This window comes from Phragmites australis, chromosome 7 (genome assembly GCF_958298935.1).
Source record: "Phragmites australis chromosome 7, lpPhrAust1.1, whole genome shotgun sequence".
NCBI classification, from domain to species: domain Eukaryota; kingdom Viridiplantae; phylum Streptophyta; class Magnoliopsida; order Poales; family Poaceae; genus Phragmites; species Phragmites australis.
In genome coordinates this window covers 36,879,900-36,891,480 of record NC_084927.1, presented here as the reverse complement: position 1 = coordinate 36,891,480, position 11,581 = coordinate 36,879,900, and the positions used below count along the sequence as shown (strand labels likewise).

Below are 11,581 nucleotides of genomic sequence, written 5' to 3'. Positions count from 1 at the left end.
AGCATGATAAAAGAATATTAAAAAAATTAGATTCACTATTTTTGGATATCTCAATATTTTTTTATGAATTTATCAATATTTAACACATTTATTTAATTATAAGAAAAACAATGGTACTTTTATACATACATATAATTTTACATGTAGACGATAGTAATATGAATCTAACTAAATTTATTTCATATTTTTTAAGTTTTAGATATTTTCTTATGCATTTTAGATTATTTTAACCGATTTATCAATATAACTATTATTTCTTTCGCTATTTTTCTGAATTTTAAAAAAAATTATGTGTACGGATATATATATATATATATATATAGGAAAACTAGTATGTACTCCTGGGTGTATGTACTCCCACCTCTCATATACCACTTTTACACGTGTGTTATACTTCTTTATCACTTTAAATATACTTCATTAGTAATTATAAGATACTACAATACAAATCTCACGAAAATTTTTATGAAATTCCATGATTTTTATCATAATTTGCGTATATACTTCTTTTATGTATAAAAAAGAGTATATAGCAAAAATGAAAGGCTAACATTGAATTTTTTTTCATACAACTCATATTGGAGTATCTTAGAATTAGTATTAGAGTATACTAAAAATGATAAAAGAGTATAAAGTGTTTGTTTAGGTGGTATATTACATGTGGGAGTACATACTCCTAGGAGTATAGAATAGGTGTCCTATATATATATATATATATATATATATATATATATATATATATATATATATATATATATATATATATATATATATATATATACACACACTTATATATAACTACAGTAATTTGATTCTAAAATTGCTCCACTTCTTGGTCTTTTAATATATATAATAGATTCCTATCTTTATGTAGAGTCAAAAATTGCTTTAAATGTAGATCAGTATGTGAAAATCAGATTAAGACATAGGACATTTTTGGTAGAGTTTTTTTTATTTAAATTATTTGGAAAAGTAATTTTTTAATAGGAAAGTGGATCAGCGAAAGCTGATTTTTTTATTTTTAATATTTAGTTTATTTCAGATAATCACTTACATAAAATTACTCTAAAATCTGAAAACTATCGTTTAACAGAGCTATCATTAATTTCACTCTGAGATCTGTGACAAACAAAATCATATTAGACCAATTCCAGCAAAGTCTCTTTCTGACGCTATAGTAATTTTGCCGATAGTTCTTCTACCCACATCCGTCTCCAACAAAGATGGTAACACCTTGTATAGTGATGCGGCAAGGGATCGGACAGATGGAAGGATTGATAAATTTACAGATGGAAAGGAGATCCCGTAACATTGTTCACGGAGAATGATAATAGGTTTAAAGAAAGAAAAAGAGTAATATAAGATAAAAATAGAAGATGCTTTTATAATGTTAGAGAATAGTATAATAATATTACCTGAGATGAATTTGTAAATACCCGTTTTTACCATTTGTACCGTGATGAATCTGCTTCACTGTATATCTAAATCTGACGGAAGATGTGGCGTCGTCGGTACGCGGCGTGGAGGAGGTGGAGCCACATGCGCCGGCAGCGCCGCCCCGTCCATCCGCGTGGCGCCCACCCGGTATCCACGTTTCCTTGTGCTTCGCTCGTTTCCTCGTCTTCACGTGAATCCGCTGCTACTACTTCATGCTGCCCGAATACGATTAGCATCTCTCCAGCATCAGCTTCTGCGGTGATCGCCGGAGTAGGGTCCAACGCAAGCGCAGCCCTCCTCCTTCCGCTGGTAAGCACCACCCCCTCCCGCTTCCCTTGTAGCTGCTCTCCGCGCGCCCGACCGCTCGGCTGCTCCCCTTGCAGCAGCTATCCGTCCGTCACCCTCACCATCTGCTCGATGAAATGCCGCACCGCCCGGGAACAAGCTTGCTCCTTCTCCTTGCTTGATTTTGGTCCATTAGTCAACCGCAGCTTGGGTTTGCTGTGCAGCAACATTCCCTTCCCACGTACCGAGTGTTCGGGTGGATAGTAGAGGCAATTACCTGTTCGTCGTGTTGAATTTTTGACTACCCTAGTCACCGTTCCTCTCTTCGATTCATATATGTAATAATTGCAGGTTCTCGATCGAGATGGACGCGGTTCTGCAAGCTGGAGATGCCAAGTATTGGGTTTACAAAGGGGAGGGCGCTGCGAATCTCATCCTCAGCTACACTGGCCCATCTCCTTCATTGGTATGCGCGGAGGGGGTTCCAGTTCTGTTCTCATGGATTACTTGAATTGCTGTAAATTTCAGCATTTTATTTATGCTGCACTGATGCCGCTGTGCCAGCCCAGATCCAGTGCCTGATCCGACAAGTGATGACACTGGGATCAGGGATGCTGACGCGGTCTCGTGAAAAACTAGATTTGATTGGAGATAGAATGGGGATTTGGTTTGGGATAGGATGGGGATGCGGCCGAGGCAGGCGTCTGCCATGATGGAGGCGGAGGGCGGAGGAGAGGCTGAACGCCAGCGGGATTTGGCTGTGATGGTTAGGGAGGAGGTGTTGGCGCCGAGTTAGGCGGACGCAGTGGTGACCAGAAGATCTCGCGTAGGACAGGAGGGGGCAGCAGCCACCACCTGCGGAAGGAGGAGGAGGCAGGGCGGAGAGGGGTGGGGAGGTGATGGGGGAGTAAGCGGTGGCGGTGCCGGAGGCGGTGTGGTGGCGGGGGTGGCGAGGGTGAGCAGAGCGGATGTGGCGGAGCTGGGAGGAAGAAGAAGAATCGAGACGTTGTATATTCACTCGATCTCCTTCGTTGCTGGCTTGATCGGACGGCTCGCATTTTGATGCTAACGTGGCTCAGCGAGGATTGAGAGAATGGATGGCAAATACTATATATAGATTAAGCATGCATTACGGCCTCCATGATTTTGCTTTTTGTGATCGTTCATGCATTGTTCCCTGATATGATGCATTTAGGGGGAATATGATTTGATTTGTCCTTTTTGGTTTGTTTACAGCTTGGTAAGGTACTGCGTGTCAAGAAGATTCTGAAAGACAAGTCGCAACCGGTACCAAGTTGTATGGTCTTCTCAAGTTATGAGCAACTCCTGTGGGGCCATATCCCAGAATTGGTTGAGTCTGTTAAACAAGATTGCTTGGCTCAAGCCTATGCAGTGCACGTTATGAGCCAACATCTGGGTGCCAATCATGTCGATGGTGGGGTACGGTTCAGATTCAATTAATTTATGTCCTATTATTGTGACTTTTGGTTAGCAACGTATCAACAATCCTTGACACCTGGATATTCTTTTCTTCTAGAAGTAATGAGAGAATTGCAACCATTTCCTAATAACCGCTGTCACCCTACTAATCTACTATATAAGAGTAACATTGCATCGATGTGCAAACTATTGGATTTGGTCACAAACATGCTGCTATTTTATCATTTGTTGTTAAGTTGTATCAAAGGGCATTATTATTTGGATCTGCATGACTGAACAAAGAAATTATGCTATCTTTCCATAGTGCAGATTCGTGTACGTGTCTCTAGGGATTTTCTGGAGCTTGTTGAAAAGAATGTGCTTAACAGCCGTCCTACTTGGAGAGTGAATGCAAGTTCAATCGATAACACTGCTGATGCTGCTCTTCTAATCGCGGACCACTCTTTATTTTCTGGTAAACTCTTGCATTTTGACCATATTTTAACACTCCATCAATTCCTACCATAATTCTATGCTTGTTTGATTAAGAAATACGATAGATTCATCAAGAATTAAGCTATGAGTCAGTGAAAAAACAAGCCAGTTCTATTTATTTTTTTCTGTTTAACGAAGGAACTAGGGGAAAAAATCTAATGTACAAACAGCATCATCTCCTTGGAGAAAACTTGGTTGAACTGGTTTCATTATAGCCTTTTCAGAACTCTATGCTAGCTTTTTGGAATTTGAATTTATGTTTGTTTACAGCAAGTCTTTCTTAATCTCAGGTAATCCTAGAGGTAGCTGTTGCATAGCTGTAGAGATAAAGGTACATTGCGAGCTTCCCCTTTTATTCATATTCTTATTTTGTCATAGATATATATATATATATATTTACCATTGGGTTTTGTTTTTGGCATGGTTCGCCTTTCAGGCCAAATGTGGGTTTCTGCCGTCATCAGAATATATATCAAAAGAAAGTTCTATCAAGAAACAAGTAACACGATATAAGATGCATCAACGTTTCAAATTTCATCAGGGGGAGGTATGTATTTTGGTATGCTTGATACAAGATAGAATCCACTCTCGTTTGCTCACTGAAAAAGAAACATGTATTGATGATACAATTATTATGGCAACACCTTAAAGCTTTTTGTAACTTACGGCTTTCTTGTAATACTGTACCATCTCTTTTGGTTTTTTTTAAAATCAGGTCGATTCCCAACACATTCTTGCACACATTTCAGATAATGAAGACTAGTGAATACAATCCTCTTGATCTATTTTCTGGGTCAAAAGAAAGAATACGCATGGCCATCAAATCATTTTTCTCAACTCCTCAGAACAACTTCAGGATTTTTGTGAATGGTTCTTTAGTTTTTGGTGGCATGGGAGGTGGTGCAGATAGTGTTCATCCTGATGAAACAGATAAGTGTCTTGAAGATCTCAGCAAGTTTAGTGGCCTAGAGCTATCTGACTTTATTGAGCTCCTGTCAGAGGCAGTTTTTAAATCTGGAGTATTAGGTCAACTGTTGGCCACTCAAAAGCTGGATGATCATGACATTGAAGGGGCAATTCATTTGTATTACAACATAATATCTCAGCCTTGTCTGGTCTGCAAAAATATAACTGATGCAGAGCTATTGCGGAAGTACACTCTCTTGCATTCTCTTTCGTTGGACAAGAGCCTGAAGATTGTCAGGGACTTTCTTATTTCTGCCACTGCAAAGGACTGTAGCCTAATGATCAGCTTTCGGCCAAAAGAGAGTGGAACAACAGATTCTGAGTATGATTCAGTATTTCTTGAATCAATGAAGCAAACCTATGATTACAAGGTATACTACTATGAATTCTCTTGCTGTTACCTTCATTTTCTAGTTGTCCAGCAACTCAACTAGTTATATATTACATTATGAACTACTGAATTGCTTTGTGAATTCACTTCTTTATTTAACGCCTGTTTCCACATAAATGGTGTTCAATTGTACATTCCTTTTGTAGGCATATTTTGTTGATCTGGACTTGAAACCTCTGGATAAGATGAAACATTATTTTAAACTAGATCAGAAGATAGTCAATTTCTATACAAGTGGGGCGGTTAGGCAATGTCCAAAGGGAAGTGGCAGTAGCGACGAGCCGATGATACTCTGATTCAGCCCCAACAGTGAGGAGCTTCTTGCTATGTCTGTACAAGGGCACAGGGAGTGTTGGTTGTTGTTTGTTGCCGCTGCTGTTGTAACTTGATGAGTACAGTCCCAAGGTTGGGAGGCTCGATCCCAACCTTGGAAAGGGACAAAGGGTACAAGGAGTTACTGTTGTTGGTGGTGGTCGTTGCTGTTGTTGTAACTCTACTAGTGCATACACCGTGGCTTGTCACAGAAATTAGCCAGGACGTTCAATGCTCGTTGAGATATACTAACTGAACTGTTTACTGTGGCAACCACATATTGTAACATCCCCGGTAGAAATGAGAGCTGAAGTTAGCCTCGCAGGCTGTCATCTTTCCAGTGTTATGCCTATTATGCCCATGGCATGTGCTTTGTTATGCTACTGCAGCAATGTTTAATGAAACTTTCATCCTCTCACGCAGGTCTACTTAGAATGGGTGGTAATGACTTGAAATATGTATGTGGACACTGCCTGCTTTCGAGATCTCCTGCTTCATCTTGGTTCTAGAATGCATGTAGCCTCAGATCCACTCGGCTCCGTCCGCCCTTTACAGAATTGGTTAGATACAGTGGTTCAACATCCAGCTTCTAGACTTTGCCAAAATGAGGGCTTCCTGTTTAAACAGTTAAGAATTGCAGCTAAACTAGACCTCGTTATGGTACCAGGAATTCAGGAACATGCATGTCACAATGCAAATTTTGTCACCAACCGGCCGAAATTCTTGAAGAAATCAAAGGTCTTAGCTTCTGCAGGGTTTAGGATACCAATGATAAAATAGTTCAGAGTTACGAAAACGTTTATTCAACAACTCATAACATCATGTAACTACTCGCATCATAACTCCGGTTGCAATTCAGTCAACACACGTCTTCTGCAACAGGAGTCTACCCCTGTGGCCTGTGGCGGCGCATGCTCGGAACAATTGCGCGAGTGAAATGCGTTCTAGACTCTGCAGTGTAGTCAATAATCACTAGCAAGTTAGAGATCGAGTTGGTGACGACAATGTTAGCAGCTACAGTACTAGCCGATGCGAGGACACGTCGATTGACTTTTCAGTCCAGGGGTTGAGCTACTCAGTTGGTCCCTCCAACTACCTGAAAACCGTCGGAAATATTTGTACTGGCCCACGGGCGGGAGCAAACACCTGCCGGCACAATCGTGAAAAATTGGATCACACGCACCTCCTGCGCCAAATGCAAGCGCAAAGTCCTGCAGGCCGTCTCTGGCCTCCAAGGTACGAGCCCGCCTCAGTTATTTTATTAAAGGACAGCAAGAGAGGTAGTACCAAATATATTAGGAGAAAAAACAAACAATTTAGTCAGTTTTCTATCCCGCCTAAGTTATGGGACATGTATTATGGCAATGCAACGGAGTTGGATCCTCGTATGAACCAAGCAAATCATTCTTTCTATAGATGAACCAAGCAAACAACTCATGATTCTTACGTGCCACGCTATCGTACGTGCGTGTGATGCAATCGTGTTGTGGTCAGGTGTTGACAAGATCGAGATCGACTCGGAGAAGAGCATGATGGCGGTGACCGGCAACGTGAACCCGGTGGACATGATTGTGCAGACGAGGAAGGCCGGGATGCGCACCCACATCGTCACCATCGGCCCGCCGCCCAAGCCAGTCAAGGAGAAGAAACCCGAGGAGAAGCAGGTGGAGAAGAAATCGGAGGCGGCCGCGGAACACGATTGGCCCGAGCTGCCGGTGGTGTTCGTCCACCACGTTCCCTCGTGCCCGTGCCTCATGTACCAAGAGAGAGTAGTGGACCCCGCCTTGCTCCATCATGTAATTAATGGGTGGCACTGCGTTGATCTCAGTTGACTGATTTTCACCGTATGATCAAAATCCAACGCCCATTATCCTCTCTTCTTCCTCTTGTCGGCGCATCCCTATTCCTCTTCCCCGCCCAGTTGCTCTCTCTATGACATGCTCCTTCGTCCCGCCCGCGTCTTCCTATCTAAGGCGGCGTCCCCACCATGGGATCTGTGCTCGCTGCCCCCACCGCACTAACCTACTTCGCCAGGAACGTCGCTTTGACAACACCCCCGGTCCAGGCACCGCTCATTCGGCGGTCCTTCGCCGGCTCGCTGCCCCATGCATGCCTCTTCCGTTGGGCCAGCCTGTCGCTTGCCAACCTTCCTATGAGCCTGGCAACAAATAAATGTCCGCCGAGAAACTACCGCCACCAACTCTAGAGCCCTAACCCTGTCATCACTGTGTCTACACGGTCAACTGATCGGATCGCAAATTTTAGATATGTTGACTCTAGGAAGCGTGGTAATTAATTGATCCGATCTGATCATGCATCCTTGTTAGTAGCCAATGATACATCCCCGTTGTTGGGACTCGGGAGTACCTATTAAGGCCCTCTTGGAACCCAGGTAGTACTTCATAGAGTTTTCCTGAAATTTCACATGAAATAGTTCGGTTCTTGCAGAAACAACTCCCGTATTCCAAGTTCCAAGTTCCAAAAGGTATAAACTCTTGGATTGTTTCCATCACATCTCATTGCATCTAGCAAGTTCAAAAATGACTCAACATACAAATCAGAGTGATCTAGAGTCAGTTCCTTTATTAGAAGAGAATATGTATACTGCACCCATCTAGTAGCTACTACGTCTTTAGGAGCGCGGCCTCACTACCGCTTGTAGAAGCACTGTCCCGTGCAGGTTCAGGTGCATGAGAGTCAGGCTGCTCGCCCTTGTACCGGTAGAAGTACGCGCACACGAGGAAGTAGACGAAGTTGGCCGCGCCGAGCACGGCCATGGCGTAGTAGAAGTAGTCGAGCCTCCCGGCGCTGATGTCATCCCTTACCCAGCCGGCGGACTCGCCGTGCCGCCTCGTCCTCGCGTTCACGATGTTGACCACGAGGGTGGCCAGGTAGCTGCTGACGCCCTGCGCGCAGTAGAAGGCCGCGTTGGCGAGCGTGCGCATCTGGTCCGGGAACTGCGTGTTGTAGAACTCCATCTGCCCCACCATGCTGAACGCGCCAGACACGCCCATCACGGCGAGCTGCGGGGCGAGGAGGAACACGGACAACGGGGACGTGCCGCCGCCGTGGCCCAGCGCGGAGCGCCTCCGCCTGGACTCCACGGCGGCCGCGATCACAAACGCCAGCGCGCCAACCACCAGCCCGGCGCCCTGCCTCTGGAGCAAGGTGATGCCGCCGCCTCCCGCCTTGGTGAGCCGCCGCGAGGCGCGGGCGATGACCAGGTCGTAGACGGGCACGAAGAGGGCCACGGAGAGATAGAACACAGCGAGGATGGACACCGGTGGGATGGTGAAGCTTCTGCCCATGTGGAGGTCCATGGTTAAAGCCTGGAGGAACGTGTAGTTGATCATCTCCGTCAACACGGTGAACCACACCACTCCGGAGATCCACACGGGTATGATCTTTACGAGGCACTTCACCTCCTCCACCTGCTGCACACTGCACAGTTGCCACGGCCTCGCCGGGGAGCCGTCGGGCCGTATCTCGTTGGCGTCGGTCACGATGGCTGCCTTGTTCAGAAACCTGAGTTCCGACGTGAGGCGTAACTTGAAGACGCGGCGCCCGTTCCCCGCGGCGGGAGGGTTGTACAGGAGCTCCTCCTGCCACCGCACGTCGTCGGGGTGAGGTAGTCGGAGTCTCCACTTGCGGCACGACGCGACGATCACCCGCGCGACGCTCGAGAAGATGCTGCCCTCGGGTGGCACGTAGACGTACACCGCGGTGCCGAAGAGGAAAACGGCGAAGGCGACGAGCATGAGCACCGTGGGGATGGCGAAGCCGAGACCCCAGCTCACCTTGACCTGGAGGTACACCAAGACGGTGAGCGCCAGGAACGTGGCCATCATGGCGATGGCGTAGTACCAGTTGTAGTAGCGCGTGAGCCCTTCCTTGTGCCGCTCGTCGCTCTCGTCGAACTGGTCCGCGCCGAAGGGCAGGCCGGTCGGATTCGTGCCGCCCGCGGCCACCACGAGCAGCCCCATGCCGACGTAGAGCACGGCGCGCTGGAGCGCCGATGAGCCGACACAGGTGCCGGCTTGCTGCTCCAACGCGCTGCACGGCGGCGGTTTGAGCTGATGGATCGTTGCCGATAGGGTGATGACCGCCATTGCCTGTGTATCACACCACAAGGATGGCCAGCCATGCGTTTACATATTGATAGATCTATCGATCTTATGCTACCTCTATAGTCCAAAACAAATGTCATTTAATTTAGCCAAATGATTTTGATCTGCAAATGTCACTTTGCTGTTAAGAGACAACAATTTTGTTTACACGCTTCCTACATTCAGACACTCGTGAACACACGTCGACGATGGTTCCCGATAGGAAATTGCTTTTTTTGGGGTGGGCGGGAGGGTTGTTCCTTCATCGCCAGCTTTAGAAGAGACTCAGGGGAGGCAGGCCCGACGGAGGAGACGGGTACGGGGTGGGGTGGCAGGGCGCCGCCGGCGCCATCGTTTGAATGTTTTTTCAATTTTAGATGGCTGAAGAATATGATCGTCCTTTTTTAGCAAAGCATGCAAATTACAGTCAACACACTAGCTTCTACTTTGTTCTATGTTCGTGGTGCTGTAATGACAAGTAAATTGGACCAGAAGATCGAGTATCTGTTCTAACGAAGGATTAAATATCGATCGAAATAATGTGATTTGATCACGACTTACAAAGATTCCGGCCACCATTCCGAATAACAGGGTTCTGAATCTGCCCCATAAGGCATCGGCGACGAAGGCTCCAACCACAGGCGAGAAATTGAACGCGCCAGAAAAGATATTGGCCACGTTTGTCGCGGCATTCCCTTTCATGTTGTAACGAGTGATCAGGTAACTCGGTAGGGGCGTGACGAACGAATTGGACGCCATGCTACATGCCGCGTATACCCCTGCATCCATGCACATAGAAGAAATGCGAGTGAAAAATGAGATATCCAATGTTGACCCTCTCACTATCATGAAAGCTCAAGTTTTTTTTTATCTTTCAGCTATACAAACCATACGAGTAATCAATCTGTTTGTACCCTCAAAAGGGAGAAGAAGAAGAAGATATTTGTATGCCAGCTAAAGATGTAGTGAGAGACCGATGATGAATGCAACAGCTCGCCATCCTCTCGGCCTCCTCCGCGTCGCCTCGGCCCCTCCTCCACCGCCCGCAGCCACTTCCTCCGCGATGCTGCTCAGCCCCGGCCGCGAGGACATGGACGCTTCCGGCCGTCCACCCTCGCACATCTCTATACCCACTGCTGCCTGTTGCTCGAGCAGGTGTCCAAAGCTCGACCAGGCGTTCAGCGTTGGATGGATGGGCGTGCCGATTTGACCGCATACACATCAGTATTTGTACCGGCGTGCCCTGAGAAAATTCAGCAGAGAGCTACTGCCTTGCCGCTTCAGTCTTCACCCAGCTGCTTCCTGTGCTTTTCTCGCTAGATCGCGTGAGCTGTTGGAAAATTCAGCAGAAAACTACTACCTTGCCGCTTCAGTCTTCACCCAGCTGCTTCCTCTGCGTTTCTCGCTAGATCGCGTGAGCTGTTGGAAGGAAGCCAGGAAAGTAATCTGTTAGAAGAAAGCCAGCGAGTCAGTCAGAATACTCTGCTGCTGCTTCGTCTCGCGAATCGCCTGGCCACTGTTGCTCGTCTCGTGCGGACAGCACGCATGACAATGGGTTGAACACTTGAACTCGTCTTTTGTTTTGTTTTTTTTTTTTTTTTTTTGCGACCTAACACTTGAACTCATCTGCCAGCTCGTGGCCTTGTCAAATTATTTATCGGGCCGCTGAATGAATGCCGTAGTCAAATTAATGTCTAGGCACATTCCTCGCATAATATTTCTATCCGTTGCCAATGCCACTCATCATGCATCTAGAAGTGTTTTGTCTGAATCAAACAGTTGAAAGAAAATCAGTAGTATTAATACTAGTCGTCAACCTGCGCACTCGCGTGGGCTTGTTTGTTAGTCATGTAAATCTATGTATTATTGTTCGTATTACCTTAACTGCAATTCTATTTAAAACAACATATTTAGTAAGGGATCTGCTATTTATCATGTGCTTGAAAACGTCATTATCTTTAGGCGAGTTTCTTCTTCCAAACATGCATTGTGCTTCTTCCGATGTGCAGCTCATTCTCCTGCCCCATCCCTCCTCCCATCGTCTCCAGCAATGCCTACTGCCGAATCCGAGCCTAGAGTCTGCCGCCACGCTAATCACTTTGTTTTCATCACCCCACCGTCTGCCTGCCGCCCATGGCTCCAATGGCGCCACCACCGGTTTGGCCGCTGC

At 46.1% G+C, this 11,581-nt stretch overlaps 2 protein-coding genes across 4 annotated transcripts; one reads left to right on the top strand and one right to left on the bottom strand.

Moving 5' to 3' along the window:
• Positions 1 to 1,556: 1,556 nt before the first annotated feature.
• On the top strand, positions 1,557 to 5,721 carry LOC133925169 (inositol-pentakisphosphate 2-kinase IPK1-like). The gene is made up of 8 exons (XM_062371027.1): positions 1,557 to 1,746; positions 2,074 to 2,188; positions 2,959 to 3,162; positions 3,472 to 3,616; positions 3,927 to 3,967; positions 4,073 to 4,183; positions 4,386 to 4,973; positions 5,140 to 5,721. Exons 2-8 carry the CDS (start codon positions 2,087 to 2,089, stop codon positions 5,287 to 5,289), a joined length of 1,341 nt encoding a protein of 446 aa, XP_062227011.1. The 5' UTR covers positions 1,557 to 1,746; positions 2,074 to 2,086; the 3' UTR covers positions 5,290 to 5,721.
• Positions 5,722 to 7,910: 2,189 nt separating this feature from the next.
• On the bottom strand, positions 7,911 to 10,833 carry LOC133925168 (protein NRT1/ PTR FAMILY 2.13-like). Of its 3 annotated transcripts, none has more exons than XM_062371026.1 (3): positions 10,305 to 10,833; positions 9,973 to 10,190; positions 7,911 to 9,417 (listed from the first exon to the last, which is right to left on the bottom strand). In XM_062371026.1, the coding sequence occupies exons 2-3, from the start codon at positions 10,168 to 10,170 to the stop codon at positions 7,930 to 7,932; spliced, it is 1,686 nt and encodes a 561-aa protein (XP_062227010.1). In that variant the 5' UTR covers positions 10,171 to 10,190; positions 10,305 to 10,833; the 3' UTR covers positions 7,911 to 7,929. The 3 variants fall into 3 exon arrangements, with proteins under 3 accessions (XP_062227010.1, XP_062227009.1, XP_062227008.1); XM_062371025.1 differs by having other exon boundaries at positions 10,326 to 10,833; XM_062371024.1 differs by having other exon boundaries at positions 10,386 to 10,833.
• Between the last annotated feature and the right edge of the window lie 748 nt (positions 10,834 to 11,581).

Coding starts and splice junctions, on each gene's coding strand:
- LOC133925169 (XM_062371027.1), top strand. CDS start 2,087: ATGGACGCGGTTCTGCAAGCTGGAGATGCCAAGTATTGGGTTTACAAA. Junction 2,189..2,958: donor CTGGCCCATCTCCTTCATTG/GTATGCGCGGAG, acceptor GTTTGTTTACAG/CTTGGTAAGGTACTGCGTGT. Junction 4,974..5,139: donor AGCAAACCTATGATTACAAG/GTATACTACTAT, acceptor TTCCTTTTGTAG/GCATATTTTGTTGATCTGGA.
- LOC133925168 (XM_062371024.1), bottom strand. CDS start 10,533: ATGTGCGAGGGTGGACGGCCGGAAGCGTCCATGTCCTCGCGGCCGGGG. Junction 10,191..10,385: donor AGCTGTTGCATTCATCATCG/GTCTCTCACTAC, acceptor GCATGGATGCAG/GGGTATACGCGGCATGTAGC. Junction 9,418..9,972: donor GAATGGTGGCCGGAATCTTT/GTAAGTCGTGAT, acceptor TGTGATACACAG/GCAATGGCGGTCATCACCCT.